Below are 19,953 nucleotides of genomic sequence, written 5' to 3'. Positions count from 1 at the left end.
ATAAATGCCTAAGAAAGCCAATTCAACATCTTGGAAAGTCTGACTTTTGAAAAACAAACTTTATTAAAGTCCAGTTCGTGCAGCTTATCAATTAAATACATTTCTGAAATACAAAACATGAAACACTTTATACAGGTTTAACAAACATTACAGGTACAATGAAGCATTTTAAAAGTTAAATGCTATTTTACATTGACAATCTACAGCGCATCACATCAGAATATACAAATCTCAAATAAATGGCTCAAAATGGTCAACAATTAGTCCTGAGCTTATACAACAGCATAAACACTTCATTATACAGTGTTGCAGTACAATTTTCATCTATTGAATAAATGATGATTTAAACCTTAAATAGGGCTAGGAGGAATAAACAAATGCTGTTGGGCCTCCATTTTAAAGACTAGAATAAATCTCTTGAAACAAACTTTGTATTCAGAAATATGCCAGTTACAAAAATAACCCAATTCTCTGCTGTGCACAAGCTCTACTTGAGAAATTTATATAAATTAGAACCCAACAAGGAAGAAGGTGGGGAGAAATTAAGACAAATCATGATGTCACGGGAGGTATGAAAGTCTTTTCAAGTTAAATTTTTAGAAAATATATAGAAAACACAATATAAAGAAAGTAACGTATCTGTAGGTCAACAGTGGCACAGGAAGGGCATCATTTTAAATGCAAATCACATAAGGCCTCAAAAAAACTAATTTTTTTAGAACTCAAGTTTCTCTTTCAAAAGCAGTAAAAATAAATAGCAATCTCTACATGAGAGAAAAAAAGTTAAAAAGCTTTTTGAAAGTTTCAGGAACTATATAGCAATTTTTTTCATATTCCAATGTTTCTCTGTGCACTTTATATTACAAGAAAAAATATTTTTGCATATTTGAGCTTACATCTGAGAAAATACCACATTCAGCTCCTATAGTCCTGGAAGTGTTTTAACACCACTGTTACCTACGGTCTATAATAAGTGCTTCCTGGTTTTCTTTCCAAGGGTTAGGTCTTTGAATGTGGTCCTACCACATTCTATGTTGGGATGACTAATCATCACTTTTTACAAACCCTTTAAAAATCACTTTAGTTTTATGGGGAAGGTTGGCAGAACTCTTAGGTTTACAGATCAGAGAATCCTTTCATTCTAAGGGTTTTAGATTTTCTTCCCTAATTCTAGCACACAGGTTCTGCCTTTTATTTAAATATACCTTTAATACCTTATCTGAAATGCACTTTTTGTACACAGCAACACATGCCATCCTGATCACAGGAAAGGTTACCCATACTTAATGCTTTGGTGTATCAGGCAAAAAACTGCAGAAGCCCAGTAGAGAAGCTGCCCTTAAGAGCAGAATTCAATGCAAGGTTTTGACTGCAATAGTACAACTTTTAGAGGTCTTATAACCACTTTTCCCCAAAAGGGCTGGAAATATTTCTGAAGTTAGACTTCCACAGGTTAAAACCACTGCAGTTTTTACTCTAGCGGCTCAGTCCCAGTTCACCAGAACTCCGACGCCAGTCTCTGCCAGGACTCCAACGACCACTTGCAGTTACTGAACCCCCTCAATTACCACAAAGCCTCTCCAGACACTGTTTATGACATCACCCATCACTATCAGAAGGCTGCTTGCTGCAGTCAACGACTGCGGCACAGAGAGCAAGGTGGAACTGCTCCCCAACTGGTTGTACGAGTTCATCGCAGGACACAGGTACAAGCAAGACAGGGCAATTTACAGAAATCAGTTTAACACGGTCAGCGCGTCTTTGAGAGGTGGGAGGAACATCAAAGGCCAAAATCAAACTCCACACAGAATCGCCCCAGTCCAGAATCAAGATCTGACCAGAAGGCTGAAGCAGCAGTACAAGCCACTGCTGCGCCACTCCTGTCATTATATTTCATCTCGTTGAAAACTACCCGAGCTTGCACAAACTCAAGGTCTTCAGATCAGCTTACTTACAGGGATAGGAGCAAATTACTATATGGGTTTGAGACAAAGGATAATAAAAAAAAAAAAACGGGGCTTGAGGTAAGGATTTCTTGCACTTGGTGTCACTACTGCTGAACTGAACCATGCGTCATATCTGCATAATCCACATAAGTGTAGATTTAATTGATGAGTAAATTTAATCAAAAACAAAACACTTTTTCTGGATTTATTCTTCAAGGACATGGGGTTTAGTACTAACAACTTACAATACAGTGGAGCTCTAACAGAGAGCAGTTACAGGCTGTAAACAGAAGTTCTTGGGCTGATAATATCTAAAACAGACTTAGAACAGGGAGTACGGAGTTTTGTAGAACCTTATTTTAGATTTCATGGCCACAAGAAGCTTCAGAGTAGCCGTCCTCAACAATATTCAGACTTACTGTTGCAGTTCCTGTTCAACGATGTGAACATGATTGAAGATTGTCAAGTCGTAGATCATGGTGGATGTGTGTGGCACACTTGATATTGTAGCTGAGTGAACTTTTCCTCCTCTGATAAGCTTTTCTGATCACTTTTCTAACAACATTGTCTAAAATCAAACGTTGTCATTTAGTTTTTAGCACAATTCTTATTTGAGAGGGTACTTCCATAAAATATTCCAAAGTTCTGTGTAGATAGCTCCATGATTACATAAATCTCTTTGGGAAACCAACCTTGGCAAAAAAATTGGAGAAAAAAAAAGATGCAGGATCTCCAAGTTCATACTAAACATTATGCAAATTAAGCAAGAAGCAAACAAAAGATCCATTCTTTATCCATGTAGGACACTTCATGATAGAGGAATCACTTGCATTACCAATCTCATATTTCACATTGTAATTAAAAGGATACAACGAATCATGCCAGGTAGTTTAAACTGAAATTCTGTGATCTCTCCATTCCAAAACATTGGCTTTTCAATTTAATCAAATGCTTTGTTGACCAACGTTGATCATTGTTAATCTGCAGCACACGAAGGAAAACGGTCACGTTTCATCTTAAGAGCCGTATCAGGGCAGCTTTCTCTGCACATTCGCGTTTTCTCCATGGATTTGGCTGCCATCTGAAACATATACAAGAATCAGTATTAGCTCAACACTTGAGATGGTGCAATCTGTAGACTTCTTTCTCTACAGCAGAAGAACATTATACAGGGCAGAACATATTAATTGTGTGCATTTATACAGCACTTGACACTTTTCTAATAGGGTTTCCACCCACCACTGCACCTGGGGTGACACAGCAACCATTTTGCACAAGCAGACCTGCGACACAGAAGATCAGATGAAGAAACGAAGAATTTGAATAAAAGGGGAACTTTCCACACTGCTAATTTAATTGTCGTTTTGGAGCCCCATATACAACTGGACATTTAACCGAGTCTGAGCGAAGTACCCCTGAGGAAGAGGCAACATAACTTGAGCTTCAGTCTCACAGCCTTCCTGTTAGGAAGTCAAGATCTCGAATTGCTGCTTCACACTGCTGCTGCTAGGCCAGACTGGAGCCGAGCCAGGACACCGTCTACTATTACAAGCAAGGTCAGGTTATCTCTGTAAATCGAAGGACTGCATCTGCTGCAGCAGTTCCCCCCCCCCATTACCATACTGGCGCATTGCTTTAGATCTTCTGGACTAGAGGGAAGAGCGCCCCCTACTGGCTCATCAACAACCACACACAAACTCGTGAAGCGCACTCTGGCTGTCTTCCCATCAATCAGGTGGGGCTGCACACTGGTAGTGGTGGAGGGGATCCCCATTACCTGTGAAGCAATTTGAGTGCAGTGTCCAGAAAGGCGCTATACACCTGTAAGGAATGATTACTCTTAATTATTGTTACCACCTACAACGGCAGCAGCCTGGCTTCGTGTGGGGGTCTCCTATCCCTGCTCTGAATAGGCCCAACCCTACTTGGATTCTGAGATCTGAAGGTCAGGCTGCAAAGTGGTACCACTACACTGAGAGCAGACCTCTGATGAACATTCACATTGTGCAAAAATCTCATCATATTCCACTGCCGACTTCACAACATATTTTCTAGTAACGTTTTACTCATGAAACATGAGCAAACATTTCAATCACTATTTGAACAAATAAAATGTGGTCCTTTTAAATTTCTGGAAGCTGAATGCTTTTGTACAAGCCATTCATGTACACTACATCTCTTTAGCTTTAATTGTATTAGAAAGAAAAGGGATTTTAAAATATTCAATGTTGCTTTTTGTTACAGATAACACACGTGAATTAAAGTGCTCTTCAAACGGTCTTGATCCCATAAGATTTTCTGTGGGTTCACAGTGATCTGTACCCAAGTCAAGCAGGAATACATTCTATACTGAACAGGTATGCAGAAAAGGCATTTCAATAGTGATGTAAAAAGGTTTAGTAAGGTTCTCGCTAGGTCTTTTTTTACCAATGGAACAAAATGCTGAAGTTCAAAATGTCCTTTGAATGACACAACCAGGTATCTATCTTAAATAAGAATATTTCCCATCACAAACAGTATACTGTATAACACTTCAGTTTATCTTCAAAATAACATCCCGAGTTTACATGGAGAAGCTCAGGAGGGGTTAAAATGCAGCTTCTATTTAATAGATTGAAAACGGTATCGAAAAGATAAAAAAATCCACTGGAATGATTTATATCAAACCTTTCGTGCTCAAGAGTGCTTTCCCAAAGACAAAACGCAGAACAATGGACAACAAGTCTGTTGGCACAGTTGAACAGCTCTGGCCAAGGGATGGCAAGACAGAAGACACGTTCATGCAGATTACCTTGCAGACTTGGCTGTAAATGGGAGGACAGAGTGCATTGTGGGAGCTGTTGTGGGTGGAGGGGGCTAGAATGCAAACCAGCAAAAATACCTAGAGGAAGAGGAGAGAAAACAAGTGCTGACAAGTGAAAAGCAGACAGCCCGTGTACGCATGCACTAAGCTGAAGTGGCTGTGCTTGCTTGGTGACCAAAGTGCAGCCCCACATCTACCTCCACGAGTTTTTAAACATTAAGGTCAGGTGAAGGAGTGAAAAACAAGCGTGCACAACATGAAACCAAACGGAAAAGCCCACAAGACAGGACAACGACGAAACACGCCTATAAGACACTTAAGTGTAACAGGAACATGCGAGACTTAACATCCAGAAGTAATGGGAGTTTATGGGAACTAAGGCGTGGAGAATGAACACCATCCCATCTAGACCCGATCAAAACCACTTACTGTGCGTGAGCCCGTGGTGGAATGTCCCTGGTGCCGGGCCGGTCACAATAGCGTCTTTGGATCCGCTGGACTTTGAGTCGGAGCCAAACGTGATGACGGGGAAGCTGAACGTGTGCATAGGGACAATTCCTGGCAATATCCCCAGCGTTCCCGGTGCTAGCTTCTGGCCAGATGTGGCAAACGACGGCGAGAGAAGGTTTATAGATGGAGAACTTGACTGCACAGATGTGCCCGTGGTGCTCTTTGTGGGCTTTTTAATAAAAAAAAGAGAAGATTCTCCATAAAATCATTGTGGGTTTTGAAAACATTTTCATTTCGATGTAGAATAATAGTTTTACACCTTAATAAACACATCTCAAACACTTGTGTAACCCAAGAGTCTACAAACTGGGTCACACGTGCATGCAGTGACAAGGCGATGTAACCGAGCACGAGGTTAGCTGCACTCACCGACGCTGCCGGAGCTGCTGCAGCTGCTGGCGTTGCTGCCGCTGGCTTTAGGGAGGAAGTCAGAAGCCTTGCAACGCCCTGCATTCCCATGGTGGAGTCTCCATTAGACCCGCCAGGGGGCGCCACGAGGGTCAGCTTCTGAGAAGACAGGGCCTTCTTTGCTGCCGAGTTAGGGGACTGCGGGACGGCGGCCTGACCCGGAGAGGGCGACTTGTGGGGCGAGGCCATAGCGCCGGCGCCCAGCGGAGTCGCGCCGCTCTGCGCGGAGCCGCCCGGGGGAACGCTGGACTTGGCCGCCGCGGGCAGCGGGAACGAGGGCTTGAAGGGATGGCCTGCGGCGCTGGAGGTGGGGTTGTGCTTGGGTACGTAAGCGACAGCGGCCCCTGGTGGGGGGAGGATCTTGGACATGCTGGCGGAGGAACCCTGACCGCCGCTTGGCAGAGCGGAGGGGAGGGGATGGAAAGCTGGGGACTTTGTAGCTCCTTTCGATTGCAGCAGCCCTGCGCCCTGCTGAAAGTACCTGGATGCTTTAGTCTGGGAGGGACTCTGCAACTTGTTTGGGTTAAACTGCACTGGTGAAGGAAAGTTTTTTGGAAGCTGATGGGACTGGTGAAAAGGCTTCATAGTCCGGGAGAGCAAAGAGCTTGGAGCTGGGGACTGATGGGAGCGTGTGGCTCCAAAGTTCTTCTGCTTGGCGTGCATGTTTTCCGGAAGAGTTTTGTTATTCGGAGAAGTCTGGGAAAGAAGGCCTTTGTAGCCGGGTAAAGGCAAAGTCTGAGGGTTTTCCGTTTTCTTGTCTTGGGAAAGCTGCCCCAGTGCCAGTGCCTGCTCTGCTAAAAGGTTGAGTGGCGACTGCGATGAGGACACAGACGGTTTTGGCAAAGTTTTCATCTCTTCAGACGATATTAATACTGTGATGTTGTCAGTCGCTGGTTTAATGACGGTATGAAAACTGAAATCAGGGCTGCCTCTTGTAGCATTATTCAGTGCTGCCAACTCCTCAGAAACGGCTTCTAGCGAGGGAGGGTTATGGATTAAGTCTTCATCAAGCGAGTCATCCATATTATAGGACTGAGGAGTGGCTGTGCTATTGGAGCTGTGCGTACCTGCACAAGATGGAATAAAGGAATTCACAGGTGTCGATGGGCTGCTAACCGAGCAAGGTACCAGGACACTCGAATTTCCAGCACGTGTAGGTGTGGCACTTAATGAAGTTATTATTTTTCTTTCAAGCTTCACAAATGGTTCCTGAAGTGGGGGGAAAAACAAACAAACACTAAAATTCAGATTAAAACATAGCACATCATAAGGATTTTAATCCTAGCCACACAATATAAACATGGCTTCAAAATGATCTGTGATATTTTAAGTTACTTAATATTATGATTAACATACCTTCATTTTTATTTTGGGAGCCGCAATAACTTTCTTTTTGGTCCTGAGTAGAAGAACAAAAACAGTTTAAAAAGTTGCCTTTTCTTTAACACTAAGTATACAGCACAACATTCAGAAGGTACAGGACAATTTTCTCTGCAAATCAGAGGAGGTTCTTCGGCTGATCTAACTCATTTCATTTTTGGCAGAAAACCAAGCTGAGGATTGCATCCAGCTGTTTCTTGAGAGATGGGATTGACCTCAGCAATATCCCTGCGTAACTTTGCTGCAGACGGCTTATGTTTCCAGTTTGAAATGTACTTCCCCTAAGCTTCCCTTTGTCTTCTCTGGTTTGTGTTTCACCATTTTCTCTTGAGAATTTCTTTGTTGTTACTTGCTTGCTCTTCTGTTCGCCTCACACATTGTTTAGAAGATGAAATGATATACCAACAAAAACACCTACTGTAAGGCTTGTTCATGGGTGGCCTCTTCAGACAAGCCCATATAATCGCCTGCTTGCCCAGCCTTAAACTGTTACAATTTCCTTTGCTGCTTCTACAGCTGTTAACTTGACTAGAAACTACACCGGCAACAACACCCTAATGTCGCATGCTTTAAAATAAACCTCCAGCAGATGCTTGGAGAGACAGAGTAAGGATGCACAATATTAGACCTTTTTATATTTTAAAATGTATATAAACCTACAAAAAACGTATCCTGATAAGATGAAGAAATAAAGGAATTTCCCAATAACTCGAGTGATTTCTTTTCTCAAACACTCACTCCACAGGGTGCATGTGGTAACATCGGTGGTAACAGTACTTACGGTATGGAAGTGACATGGCTATGCACTCTCTTGCTTTCCTTAAAAAGCATCCTGTTGAAAGAAACGAAGAACTTAATATCTGAAACAGACCCCAGTTTAAGGAAATGTCACAGGGAGGGCGGGACGGGTGCCGAGGGAGTTCTTTCAAAACAGAATAACGGCTCAGCCGCAACAGCACTCAGGTGTGAAGGTGGTTTATTTGGACAGCGCGCCCCACAAACCAACAAAACAATTATATATATAATATAGTGCAAAACACAACAAAATAGAACAAAAATACACACAAAAACGTCCTCCGAGAATAAGCTGCCAGGACCTAAGTGTGCTGGGACTCCAGCCCTCCCTGCGACAACAGATCAAAATAAATAAATAAAAAAATCAATATAGATATCAGAATGAAAGGGACCAAAACAATCGAGATGAGCCGTTTCAGAGACACACTACACTTTTACAGCACAGGCGTTTCCGGAATCTCAGTGGTTAGCTCAGTTCACACGCTTGCGTGAGAGTGATTCACCTTGACTGCATCCATCCCTTCGGCCACAGCGGTTTAACTTCAGCTTCTAGAAATGCCTTCAGATACTCTTCTGCAGTCTGAGACTTGTTCCTTTCCAGTTCATAGCTGCCTATCTTTATATGGACAACATTACAGAGGAGATTCCTGTTTGAAGAGAGAAACTTAGCTTATTATAAGAGTTTTCTCATACAATTTAAACACTACTTCCATGGCTGGACAGAACGCCAAGCCTTGGTACATACAGAACATTACATATTGATGTATACCTTTTAACATTAAATTATGACAAACAATTAAACAACAAATGTCTGAAAATGACCAATCAAGTCTAGACAAGATTACATGTTCCTATTTTATGCTAGCAGGTTTTGCATTTAAGGTCACAAAGGCATTTTGATACAGCAAATATACATTTCCATTGCAAACATTCTCCACAAGGAAAGGTTACTTTTTTTTTTTGCTAGAGCACATAAGGATCTCCTTCATAAGCGTCACATTCCAAATTCTCCGCTGCACGTGTGGGTATGGCAACCAGTGTGCAAGAGGAACGCGTGCTCATCTTTTCACCCAACGTCTCCCACTCTCTCGACATGCAGTCTCGTGATAAAGATTACCTGTACATGACACGCGTGTGCACGAGTGTGTGCCCGTCCTGCACTCACGCACACATTCTCCCCCTCTCTCTATCCCGCCTCACAGCTCCCGTTCACCGGCTGCAGTACACATTTCTACTTTGGCCATTGCAAAAAACAGCACACCAGCTTTCAAACAGTGCTTTCGAATGATACTTTTGCCAGAAATTTCACACGCCTATTGTGACTTAGGCATGATTTTTATAGCCATCCATAGGCCTTTACATTCCTTACAAATTTTGTGGGGGTGGAAAAAAAAAGAACTGAAGAAAAAAAAATGGCTACTTACATAGGTAAGTGGCTAAGTAGGCCAGTAAGAGGCTTGGGTACCTAAATCTTGAAAAATGTTAGCAAGGAAATGAAAATATTTGATAATGCTTTGATGTATTACAGATAATTATTATCATGCAGCCCCGCCTAATCATGAACTCATGATCACAGGCTGAACCCGTTTGTGCTGCCAAGCCCTTACACAACTTACAATGGCTGTGTATTCTCTGAGCTACACACTGCTAGTGATTACTTGTGGGTATGGGGAGACCGCAGAGGGCTTGTTTCTTTTAGGCTTATTTTTCCATCTTCAGGACACTGAAATTACACTTTTGACCACTCCCAAACTCCTGCTCCACCTATTGTTTTAATGACGGGCATCATTGCATTGGATTCGATTGTTAATTTGAACAGTTTTAACAGCTTTCTGCAAAGCATTCTTTACAAAAAGATCTGCAAATTGTTGATCGACACATTATAAATCTATAGGTTTATCATTAGCGCACCTGATTTCATCGTTCCACTGGAATTTTTTTCTGGGTCCCATAACCCGTTTTCCACTTTTCTCTTCATCCTCATCCTCATCTGAGCAGGCTTTCTCCTTTTGTTCTTTCCCTTCTTCCAACATCCTGTCAAACAAAATACACAGTTAACTGGGCTCTGCTCGTGTGGGCTTACGACGCTACAAAAAAACCACAAGACAATCCAGAACTTCAATTCTGAGCAGGACAGTGATCCACAGCTACACTGGAGTGGCTTGAGAATAAGAAAGCGAGGGCCCTTTGTCACTCAAAGTCCTAACTTGAATCCCTCTGAGGATCAATGGAAAGAATCAGAGTGCTGTCCAAAGGTCCCCCAGCAATGAGACAAGGCAAGAGAAGCCTAAAAGGAAAGGGGCAGAAACTGCACTAAGCCAGCGTGCAAACTCAGCACAAACTCATGTGAAAAATACTGCTGCCAAAGGTGCTTGCACCAGAAATTGCACTTATGGGTGTGAAACTTATGCCATCAACATAGTTAAAGTTTCACAATCAAGCATCCATGGTGAATAAGGGGCATCAGATACCCAAATATCACATAATGCCAAAGCTTACAGAATAAGGAAAATTAAACAGTACCCAACATTATGTTGCTACTACAGTGATGTACAGTACTGCCTTTATGACTTACAGCACTTACAGTACACCTCATAATCACTAATACTGTTTCACGACACCTAACTAATAGCTCAATTTAATGGTTTTGCACCACTGCTTTACCAGTTGTGGCACTTGCACATATTTTAAAGAAGTGGTCTGCTTTTCATATTGCTATTTATCATGCTTACTATAACAGCAAAAAAAAACTTAAAAACATTTTGTACGAAAATACAGTTGCTGCCAGTAAACCTATATTTTTTTGATAGTCATCACTGTTCCCAAATCAGGAAACAAGGGTAAATATACCACCTTAGAGTAGATCGACCTTACATCCATCTTCGGGACAATCTTTAATTGTAATCAGTACCGTATATAACCTGGGCAGAAACCACCACTGACTTTCACCTACAATCCACTGGGGATGACATAAGTAATGCTTCCTTAAATAAAGTGATAGTAAATTCTGCATTTTCTCAACAGCAATCTACTAATTTAGAAACTCAAACGAAACCTACTTAGCAAACTTTGCCTGGGTGTGAGCTTGACATTCATCCTGGTACTTGGTTATCTGGCCAGGCATTGATCTGCCAATCGCTTCCTTTAATCTCTGAAGTGGTTCTTTCAGACGGCCATCCTAAACACAAAGACATGTCATGTGTGATTTCAAAAAATTCAATCCAACGTGTTATTAGTCAAAAACATCTTACCCCTAAAAAATGAGAATTTATACAGGACAATACTGTTACATTTGTGGAATTATAGGATTTTTCAATAGACATTAAATGCAGAAAAATATTTAATGCAATTCTTAAGCCGATAGCTATAACAACTCCATTTGGTAAGGGAAAATATGACCCTTGTTCAAATCCCGATTGAAATTTAATGTCAAATCAGAGCTGACTTATAAAAAGGCCATGCAGATTAAAAAAAGTGTGCAAGTTTACACACGGAAAAGGTAAAAGGCGGTCTATGCAGAAATTAATACCGCTTACCTGTTCATGTAAGTGCAGCTTCTTTGCCCTTTTTACTAAAGTGTCTTTGCTGCAGGGAAGGAAAGAGGCCAGGTGAGCGTAGACACCAGAGCGTGCCTGGCTGTTGAGCTCTCGGGACTGAAGCTCAATGCTAAAGGCACAAAATGAGACGACACCGAATCACACGTCGAGAGAAGAATAGGCACGTGTAAAAATAGTCTCTTATTTATTGAAGTCTTTCTCCCAGGATCATCAGTCCAAACTGGCACCTCTTTCATCACCACTGTATGAGCGAGCTGGCAGGACTGCTTACTGTACAGCCTCACACAGAGCTTTATTTTTCCCACGTAATGGACTCCCTCAATGCTCTGAAACCCGAATTAAAGTGCGTGTTGTGGATCATCAGCATTTGTCTGAATGCTTGGCCACTCCTTGTGTAAATGCCCAAGGAACAACTTCAGTTCTGGGATTAGTTTTGAGTACTTTCAGTGTCTTTATTTTGCCACCACTGCATTTTAAAGGGGGGAAACAAAACCAAGTGTCCATGCTCAAACGTTTTTATTAGATTTTTCCAGGATACTTAGTTTCAGGATTCTGTTCCCTGGCCAAACACCAGCCAGTTCCCTTGTATTTCTGCCCTAAATATCACACATTGACCAACATCCCACAGATACTCAAAGGGACACATGTTTGATGAGTAGAGCACCCACAGCACATTTTCATCACACGAGAAACTCTGTTTGGTGAACGACGCGAGAGTCTGTATTGCCCTGGAAGAGCACACTTAGGTTCCAAGGGAGCTCTGAGCAGAGACTGTTAATGGGATGATTTAAAGAGGCTGCTAATAAGCAACAGCTCAGTTACATGCACTTCACGTGTAGGTGAATGCCGGCACCAATCTCTTTAAATAAAGCTTACAGCTCAGGGCGGAATGAATTCAATCCTTCCCCAGGCACCGAGATCATAAAACCCTTAAAAACAACTGCTCTGCTACACTGAAGTCACTCTAATTCTTGCCCAAGTGCACCACATCCATTAACAATGAATACAAAAACAAACTGCCCAAAAGTTTTAAGCAATAACCAAAAACAAGTCTAAAAACATTCACGTGTCGTGCAACATGCCCTCTGATGATGTCCAGAATTGATGATAAACACGCCTTGCATTAACTATTCCTTTTACTTGAGGTTCAACAAAACAACTGGGATCAAATGGGAAGCTGGAAGTGCAATGTACATACTGCTGCAGGTAAAGACAATATGGGGAGTTAAACCATGCATTAACAGAGCGGACACACAATCAATAGTGAAAGCAGCCAGATGGCTATGCAATATGCGTACTGCACGTACTCAATAGCGGGGAGTTAAGAACAAGGGAGCTGCGTCAGCCTGCAAAAGAACTCAACTGGAATTCTGCTCCAGAAAGCGGAATGAAAAACTTCTGAGCTGTTAAAGCCTTCTTCCAGCGCGAGCACCTGGAGAGGGATTAACACACCAAGGAACTTTCTACTGATCAGTGTGGAATTTACCTTGAATTGTTACTTTGCAGCAAGTGTTTGTCAACTTCAAGTGTGATATTCAACAGCTATGACCAACTGCACTCTTGCTGGATTAGAAGAGGATTCATACCACCAGTGATACTTACTCAAGCAACATGCTGTTAACATCTTGGGTAAAGAACTTCTGCTTTCCCTCACCTTCTGAAGCTTTAGCAGCCTAGTATGTAAAAAAGAGATCAGAGTTTACTTTAATAATATTTATGGCTCTATATGGCCTGTGCTATGTTAAAAATACTAACCATATTTTACATTATGATGTTACAAACCTAAATGCATTAAGACTGAAAGAAAAAGACAAACTTCTTTACAACATAACTCTGCAGACTGGCCACAACAGAAAAGATCTTAATGGCTAGAGTGCGAGATCAGGAATTTAAACGTATACAGACATGTTCCCGAATTTCTCCTGCACAAAGGAAGGAATCACATAAAAAAAAATGTTCCTAAGCCCTCAAAGTACTTTAAGGAGCTGGTTCTAATATAAAATATTGGAAAAGTGTACCAACAACTACTCTTTAAAGCATCATTAACATTGATTAAAGAGCTGGATCACTTCTACAGAAAAAAACAGGTCACCAAATTTCAGCAGCTGTAAAGTCTGCTCTCCCTCTGCACTTTAAATTTCGTATGAAAGAAATTTGCCTCACACCGAATTCCACTTTGCTTCTTCCCCAGTGAGCTGGATTTCTACAATATTCTCCACTATGTGGCTCCCTCCCTGTTTATCCCTATTAACATTGACCCTTACTCAAGCAAGACAGCATTATTATTGATGGGGTACAGAGTACGGGAGTAACAAGAACCTGTTCCGTTAAGATAACCAACAGCACCTGCTGAAACAAAATCCCAATACACAAGGCAGCAGAACACGACTTCCTAATTGCTGTCCTGCCAATGTGCCTTTTCTTTTCCAGAACTGAGGATAGGAATTCATGTTACATACCCCCCCCCCCAATGACAACTCAAACATTTCTCTTCTAAACTTCAAAATAAAACAAAAACCTGCAACCGTTCTCTGTGGTTGTTCTCGTAACTCCTTTAACCTGCACCTCCCTGTGGACGCTGCCAACTGACCAGAGCTTCCTATCCGATAGCTCACAAACAGCGCGCCTCACCTGCGTCAGCTCATTGATGCGCTTCTCCAAAGCCGTCGGCAGTCCTTCAGGCAGTGTGGGGGGCTGTTTCTGAGCTTGTCCCCCCGACAGGGGGTCACTGTTTTCATCCAAGCCTAGCGGGCTAGTGACGGGCGAGTCATAGAGGAGCTTGTCCAGATCGATATCCCCTAGGTCTATAGAGCTAGCAGCCTGAAACAAATCACTCTCGTTCGCAGAGCCAATGAGAGAAAGCAGAGGGTCAGATGCATTTAAGGTGCAATCACTCTCTCGAATCGAGGGGGCCGCAGCCTGATGGCCGTGGCTCTGCTTAGGCTCTTCTTTTTCAAGGGATTCCTTCAGCATGTCATCCACACTCAAGGCTCCAGCCTGTTTTTTCTTTTTCTTCTTCTCCCCGTTGGCATTAAGTGGCATGATGCTGGTGCACGAAAACAAAAACTCTTAATGCGAATATCACGTATAGTTTACAACAATAAGTGGCTCTTTGTTTTGCTGTTGTGCTTGTGCTTAATTTTTAACATTAGTTCGGATAAATGGACAACAATTTACACATATGAAAAGTTCAAATGAAAGACCATGAAATATGCAATTTCAATATATACTTATAAATCAGGAAAACAAGTATAAAGCACTTAAAGACAAACGTAAAAGATAAGACTTAACCCTAATGTTTTACTAACAAAAACCTAAGACATTAAAAGGGATGTCTTGGAGTTTCTCACCCAGCATTCTTGGGTTTTTTATGTTGACCCTCTTCTTTCTTCTTCTTTTTTATTTTATCACTTCCATCCTTTAATTTTTTCTGTATGAAAGTGGGAGTGAACAAAAAGGCGAAAAAATGCTTTGCGTTATTTTAGTTCAAACGCATCCATCTTTGTTTAGCATTTATATGAATATAAAGTTCTTGAATAGTTTTGTCCTTCATACATTTCACAAAATATCACTATTACCTTCATGTCCCGACTCTTTTTACTAGGTGGTTTAATGTGCTGTATATTATAAGACCCTTACAGTTCCACTTGGGAAAAATAAAGACATTATAGGACTAAATCTTAAAACAGCCTGCAAAAAAAAAAGTCCTCTGACCTTCGGAGACTTCAGTCTCTTCTTCTCTTGAGTAAAATCATCTTCAGGTTCAGATTCTGATGCCTGCCTGAACTGCAGAGTCCCAGAATTGATGTAAAATCCTCCGTATTTTGTCGTTAGTGAAGCCGGCACCAATTCATCATACTGTATCAATAAAAAGACAAATCCTTAAGTTTCCAGTGCATTTTTTACACAAAAGGCATCTTAAAGACAAAAACTATTTTTTGCTGTGGGTGTCTGTGGAAATGACTCGGAGCCCAGACATTCATTTATTTTCTTTTCAGCACCGAATGAACCCTCTACATGTTCCTCAGCAGCTTGCAAGCTCCACTCTCACACCTTACTGACAACAGGAATACCTCTAAGGCACACCGTGCACGACTGCTGTGTGAGGCCCTCGAAAGCACCACTCTGTCTCATAAATCGCTCCTACGAGGGTGAATAGGAGGTAAATACCATTCAGAAAGTCAGAAGTTTTCATGTAACATGCACACAGGACGTGAACAACAGGCATCTCTAGAGAAGGTTTTGGAGAGCACTGCGGACAGCAGACCAGCGGGCAGAAGAGCTGACTATCAGCCCTTCAGAGCTGACTATCAGACAAGCTGACTTGTCTTCCCCCTGGTTGTCATTTTCACATAAAGTCTGTCTGAAGAAGACAAAAGTGCCGGGAGATGAAAAACTTTCAAACTTGCAAGGCAGACAACTTACAGCCTCGGAGTTGTCGATAAACGGGTCTGTTTCGTCGTATCCGTATCCCATGTCAATCAAGTCCTGCACACGGTCCTTCTTGCGCTTCTTTGGACCCTGACAAAAGAAACAAGAACATTCACCAAGACGCCCTTTATAATCTTTCCTGGGGTTCATAAAGGATAATACTAACATATTTTTCTTCAAACTTCTTAGCAAGAGCTTCGGCCTCTTGTCTCTGCGACGCACTCTCTTCCTCCTCCAGTGTTACCGCTGTTCCCTTGAAGGCATTATTCTGGGGGGGAAAAGTGAAGTGTTTAAAATGGGGCTGTTGGATAAGGCAAAACATCGGCATGCAACAATGTTTTCAGTACAGTGTTCCACTTCAATTGTATTGAGTTATTGTCGAATGTACAGTGAGTACAAATAATTTTTAATATTGGACTCTACAACAAAGTTTTTCACCCAAGGTCTTCTTTTCTTGATGCTGATAGACTTCTTAGTTAGACGTTCTTGCACATATTCAGTTTAATGGTCGTATCCACGGACGACTTAAACGATGGCCGTTCTTCACAGCTTACTTGAGAACGGTGAGATGTTAAAATGTTTAAGACCCCAAATCTTTGCTTTTGGTAGAGCGGGTCAGAGATGCTTCACATGCAAAGAAAAAGGCAATAGATCTACCCATTCAGGAATTCATACCGACTTGATTAAAAACATACAATCACAAACAAACGCTAAGCGTTAACAGCGGGTTCATAATGCGCTCCCCCCCATCACATGCTTTAACAACGTCAGACTTTTCAGACATTCATTTCTACGTGAATGACTGGAAAAGCAGCCAAATACAGAACAGGTCTTTACCTTTTTCTTCACGAGTTCAGGGTAATAAAACTCTGGACAGCGCCGCTGATCGGGCTCAAAGAGAGCGAGCACCAGGCGTGCAGTTGCCGGAGACGTCTCCTGCTCCAAGGGGCTACACACAGCGGATATGTCCTCCTTGGGGGGAATCTTTAGCAAACTTGAAGGAAGGGGGACATTGCTGCAAAGAGTGGTCAGCTGGACCCTGCGTGGCTCAGCCATGAGTAACTACGCGTTTCCAACCCCCAGCACAGCGTAATCAAACTCCTGGAAGCACTTGTTTGAGTCTGTGCGTTTATATCTTTACCAGGCTTACATTTCTGATGTGTACTGAGCCAACAGTTATCGTTTAGACTCTACAAAGCCACATGACGTGCAGGTAAATAACCCCTTTGATCCCGAAGGGTGTCCTTTATCTCGTATTAGGTCGAACTTTTGCGTGACAAATCTATTAATTGCACACAACATTTTTGACCTAATTCATGTCTCTTAGCCCTGCCATCATTTATGATGGCGAAATAGTAAATACAACGCATGCAAAAGCAGCAGACAACTAACAAGGCGAATGTAGCACAGCACAAAATTGTATATCTCCCAATCTCGGCTAACAAAAAATACTGGAAAAACATAAATGTTTTGCCCTGCGAGACGACAGGAAAAAAAAAGATGGGGAACAGTTATCCACGTTCTGAGTAGTTTTCACGTCATAAACATTTCAGCACTCAACAGAAACCAGCCACACTACTTCGGCGTTAAGGTATGCAAATATATTTTAGAAAACATTACATAATTTAGTCACGCAAACTAAGCAATTCATACTAATTTCAAATTCATTTAACCCCCTCGATATCCCTCTGCTTTCGCTCTGGACTTTATATAGGACCTTAGATAAAACCGGCGGCGTCGTCATCACCCTGCGCCGCAGCGTCGCACGATTAATACCTCATAATATTTACATTCTGGTAAAAAAAAACGCCGAGAATTTAGCTCTCGTGTCTCGGGAGGAATGTGAGGTAGGGGGCCATGTTGGTGGAGTTAATCCAGCTACCAAAGCCACAGTAAACCACAAACATGGGACGTCGTGGGCAGAAGGCATTGAAAGTATGCATGAAATAAGGGGGGTGTAGAGAGGTATTGCAAAAATATGTGGAGCTAAATAAAATGTTTACGTGTGCTTGCGTTTACTTGGTTGAAAGCAGGTTGTAGCACCGAGCAAGAGCAATAATGCGATTATTAGTATAATAAAAGGCAATCTGTAAATTGCATTGTTAATGTTCTGAGAATCTCCGTGATGAGCGCAAGACGGTTTTAAAATAAAAGAAAACACAATTTATCTTGCAGTTATTTTTTGTGTTCTTCCCACGTTAACGGTCTAAAACTGTTTAGTTACAGGTAACGGGTGCAGGAAACCTGTTGTGATGGAAGTTGCACTTCACTGTAGAAATTTCTGTTGTACACATCGGTTTATTTCTAACGAACTGAAATAGTTTTGCTCTGAATATCTTAAAGCAAGTTTTTTTAATTATTTAAACTTTGTAAACGTTGAAACGTTCGTTTTCATAGTGCCACAGACAGTAAATTAAAAACAGTCATGTCAGAAACATTTATATAATGCAACAATAGAATAGTGGTGTGAGAAGAATGGATACCATAACACAATTACGATTAAGTAGCATATACAGTATAAATATATAAAAATTGGAAGAGAAAAAGAAAAGGCAGATACTGAAGAGTATGTACTTGTCACAGTTCAATTAAAAAAGCAGAAAGCGTCCAATGCTTTATATTTTGCTGCTCGATATAATAGTCATCTGGTTTACCAATCTAATGAAACAAATCTGGTCCCGTTTCCATAATGCGGTTCTAATTTATTAGACACACCTGTTTTCTAATTCCGTTGCAGGTCTTACAAGAACTCCCTGTCACCAGTGTGGTTCAGGTTTTTGTTTACTCTTTTATTCGATTGTGTCAATGTATTGTTTTGCATCAATTATTTCATAACGAGTTGGTAATTGTATAATTGATCTCAATTATGCTGATTAGTTAATGATTTCCGAGATGAGCGGCAACAGGGACGCCTAAAGGACGAGGGTTGAACACCAGCTTTTGACCCCCCAGGAGGTTGAGTGGCCAAGAGCTTCTAGCCGGAAATTTTCCTGTATCCCCTGACATCACCTTGATGTGCACATTTTTTTAATCTCACAAAAATGTTTCTGTAATGCAGTTTTATTCGATATAATCACGTATACGCACCAAAACGAAAGAGGTACGTCGTATTAAATCAAAATGTTTAAAGAAAATCAAACTGAAAAGCTGTAAACAATACTTGTTTTCAGTAGATAGCTAAAAATAAGACACTGCCTCAGTAGAAGAGACCTATACTACACTTGGAAAGAAAATGGCGTCTGTTGATTTATTCCAAGTGCATATGTCGTTTGTAGTTCTGTACAAGTTTTGGTCGCGCATTCTCCCATTATATATCCTGCTATTCTGGGCATTCGTGCCGAATTATCTCCTTTGCTAAACGGCAATGTGCACGTTTTTTCACTTTCCGCTTCGCATATCCGGTTTTAAAGACAAATGTGTTCAGTGATGAGTATCGTAACACCTAAACCACATGAGGCTGATTGGAGGGCGTTTTCGATGTTTTTTTTAATACGTAGACGAAGTGCCTCTACTTCCTCTTTAGCAAAATGGCTTTCCAACTCGCATGTGAAAATGGCGGGGTCGCTCTTTATAATCGTCTGTGGTTATCGAGCTCTGGACTGATATAGCCCGTAGCCAACGGCAGCAGTTTCATTGTTTCCTACGACATTTGTACTTCACCCGTTGCTCCTAAGCTCCACAGAAAGCAAAGTGCCCCTGGCGCATCACCCGCACTGCATTGAGGTGCAGAGGAAACCATAGCGAGACATCAGCAGCCTCGCCTACGGTGCATTTTGCTGGCTGGTTGCTGCAGTAAAGAACAGAAAGAGATCACTCGCAGCGCTTCCCGGCCACTTTGAAAATGGCACAGTTTCGATTCAAATCGGAGATCTAAGCCATGCAACGTGTAGGTGGTGGTGTTAAGGATACATGTCCCCTTTGCTATATTTTTGTATCAAAATAACATTTATTGCACATATATCTCACAAGCAGTTCACAGTGTGACATAAATTCTCTACAAACGGCTCTTAAAAAGGGTATCCTTTTTCAATCCGTGCAAGTGGTTGCTGGGGCTGGATTTGCAAAGAACAAACAGGTCCCTCCAAGCCCTACGCCTTTGCTATGTAACTTTATTTTTTGGTAC

The 19,953-nt window shown here is 41.7% G+C and overlaps 1 protein-coding gene across 3 annotated transcripts; it reads right to left on the bottom strand.

The window, feature by feature from the left end:
- Positions 1 to 2,137: 2,137 nt before the first annotated feature.
- Positions 2,138 to 18,168, bottom strand: LOC148645353 (ubinuclein-1-like). Of its 3 annotated transcripts, none has more exons than XM_088613323.1 (17): positions 16,668 to 18,168; positions 15,997 to 16,098; positions 15,825 to 15,920; positions 15,114 to 15,257; positions 14,750 to 14,829; positions 14,031 to 14,445; positions 13,002 to 13,072; positions 11,379 to 11,427; positions 10,902 to 11,020; positions 9,754 to 9,876; positions 8,346 to 8,489; positions 7,829 to 7,879; positions 7,024 to 7,066; positions 5,629 to 6,876; positions 5,179 to 5,428; positions 4,738 to 4,827; positions 2,138 to 3,027 (listed from the first exon to the last, which is right to left on the bottom strand). In XM_088613323.1, the coding sequence occupies exons 1-17, from the start codon at positions 16,884 to 16,886 to the stop codon at positions 2,975 to 2,977; spliced, it is 3,297 nt and encodes a 1,098-aa protein (XP_088469449.1). In that variant the 5' UTR covers positions 16,887 to 18,168; the 3' UTR covers positions 2,138 to 2,974. The 3 variants fall into 3 exon arrangements, with proteins under 3 accessions (XP_088469449.1, XP_088469448.1, XP_088469450.1); XM_088613322.1 differs by having other exon boundaries at positions 11,379 to 11,508; positions 16,668 to 18,167; XM_088613324.1 differs by lacking the exon at positions 4,738 to 4,827 and having other exon boundaries at positions 11,379 to 11,508.
- Between the last annotated feature and the right edge of the window lie 1,785 nt (positions 18,169 to 19,953).

Source organism: Lepisosteus platostomus, chromosome 19, assembly GCF_059453375.1.
Source record: "Lepisosteus platostomus isolate fLepPlt1 chromosome 19, fLepPlt1.hap1, whole genome shotgun sequence".
NCBI lineage: Eukaryota > Metazoa > Chordata > Actinopteri > Semionotiformes > Lepisosteidae > Lepisosteus > Lepisosteus platostomus.
This window is presented reverse-complemented; position numbering and strand designations above follow the sequence as displayed.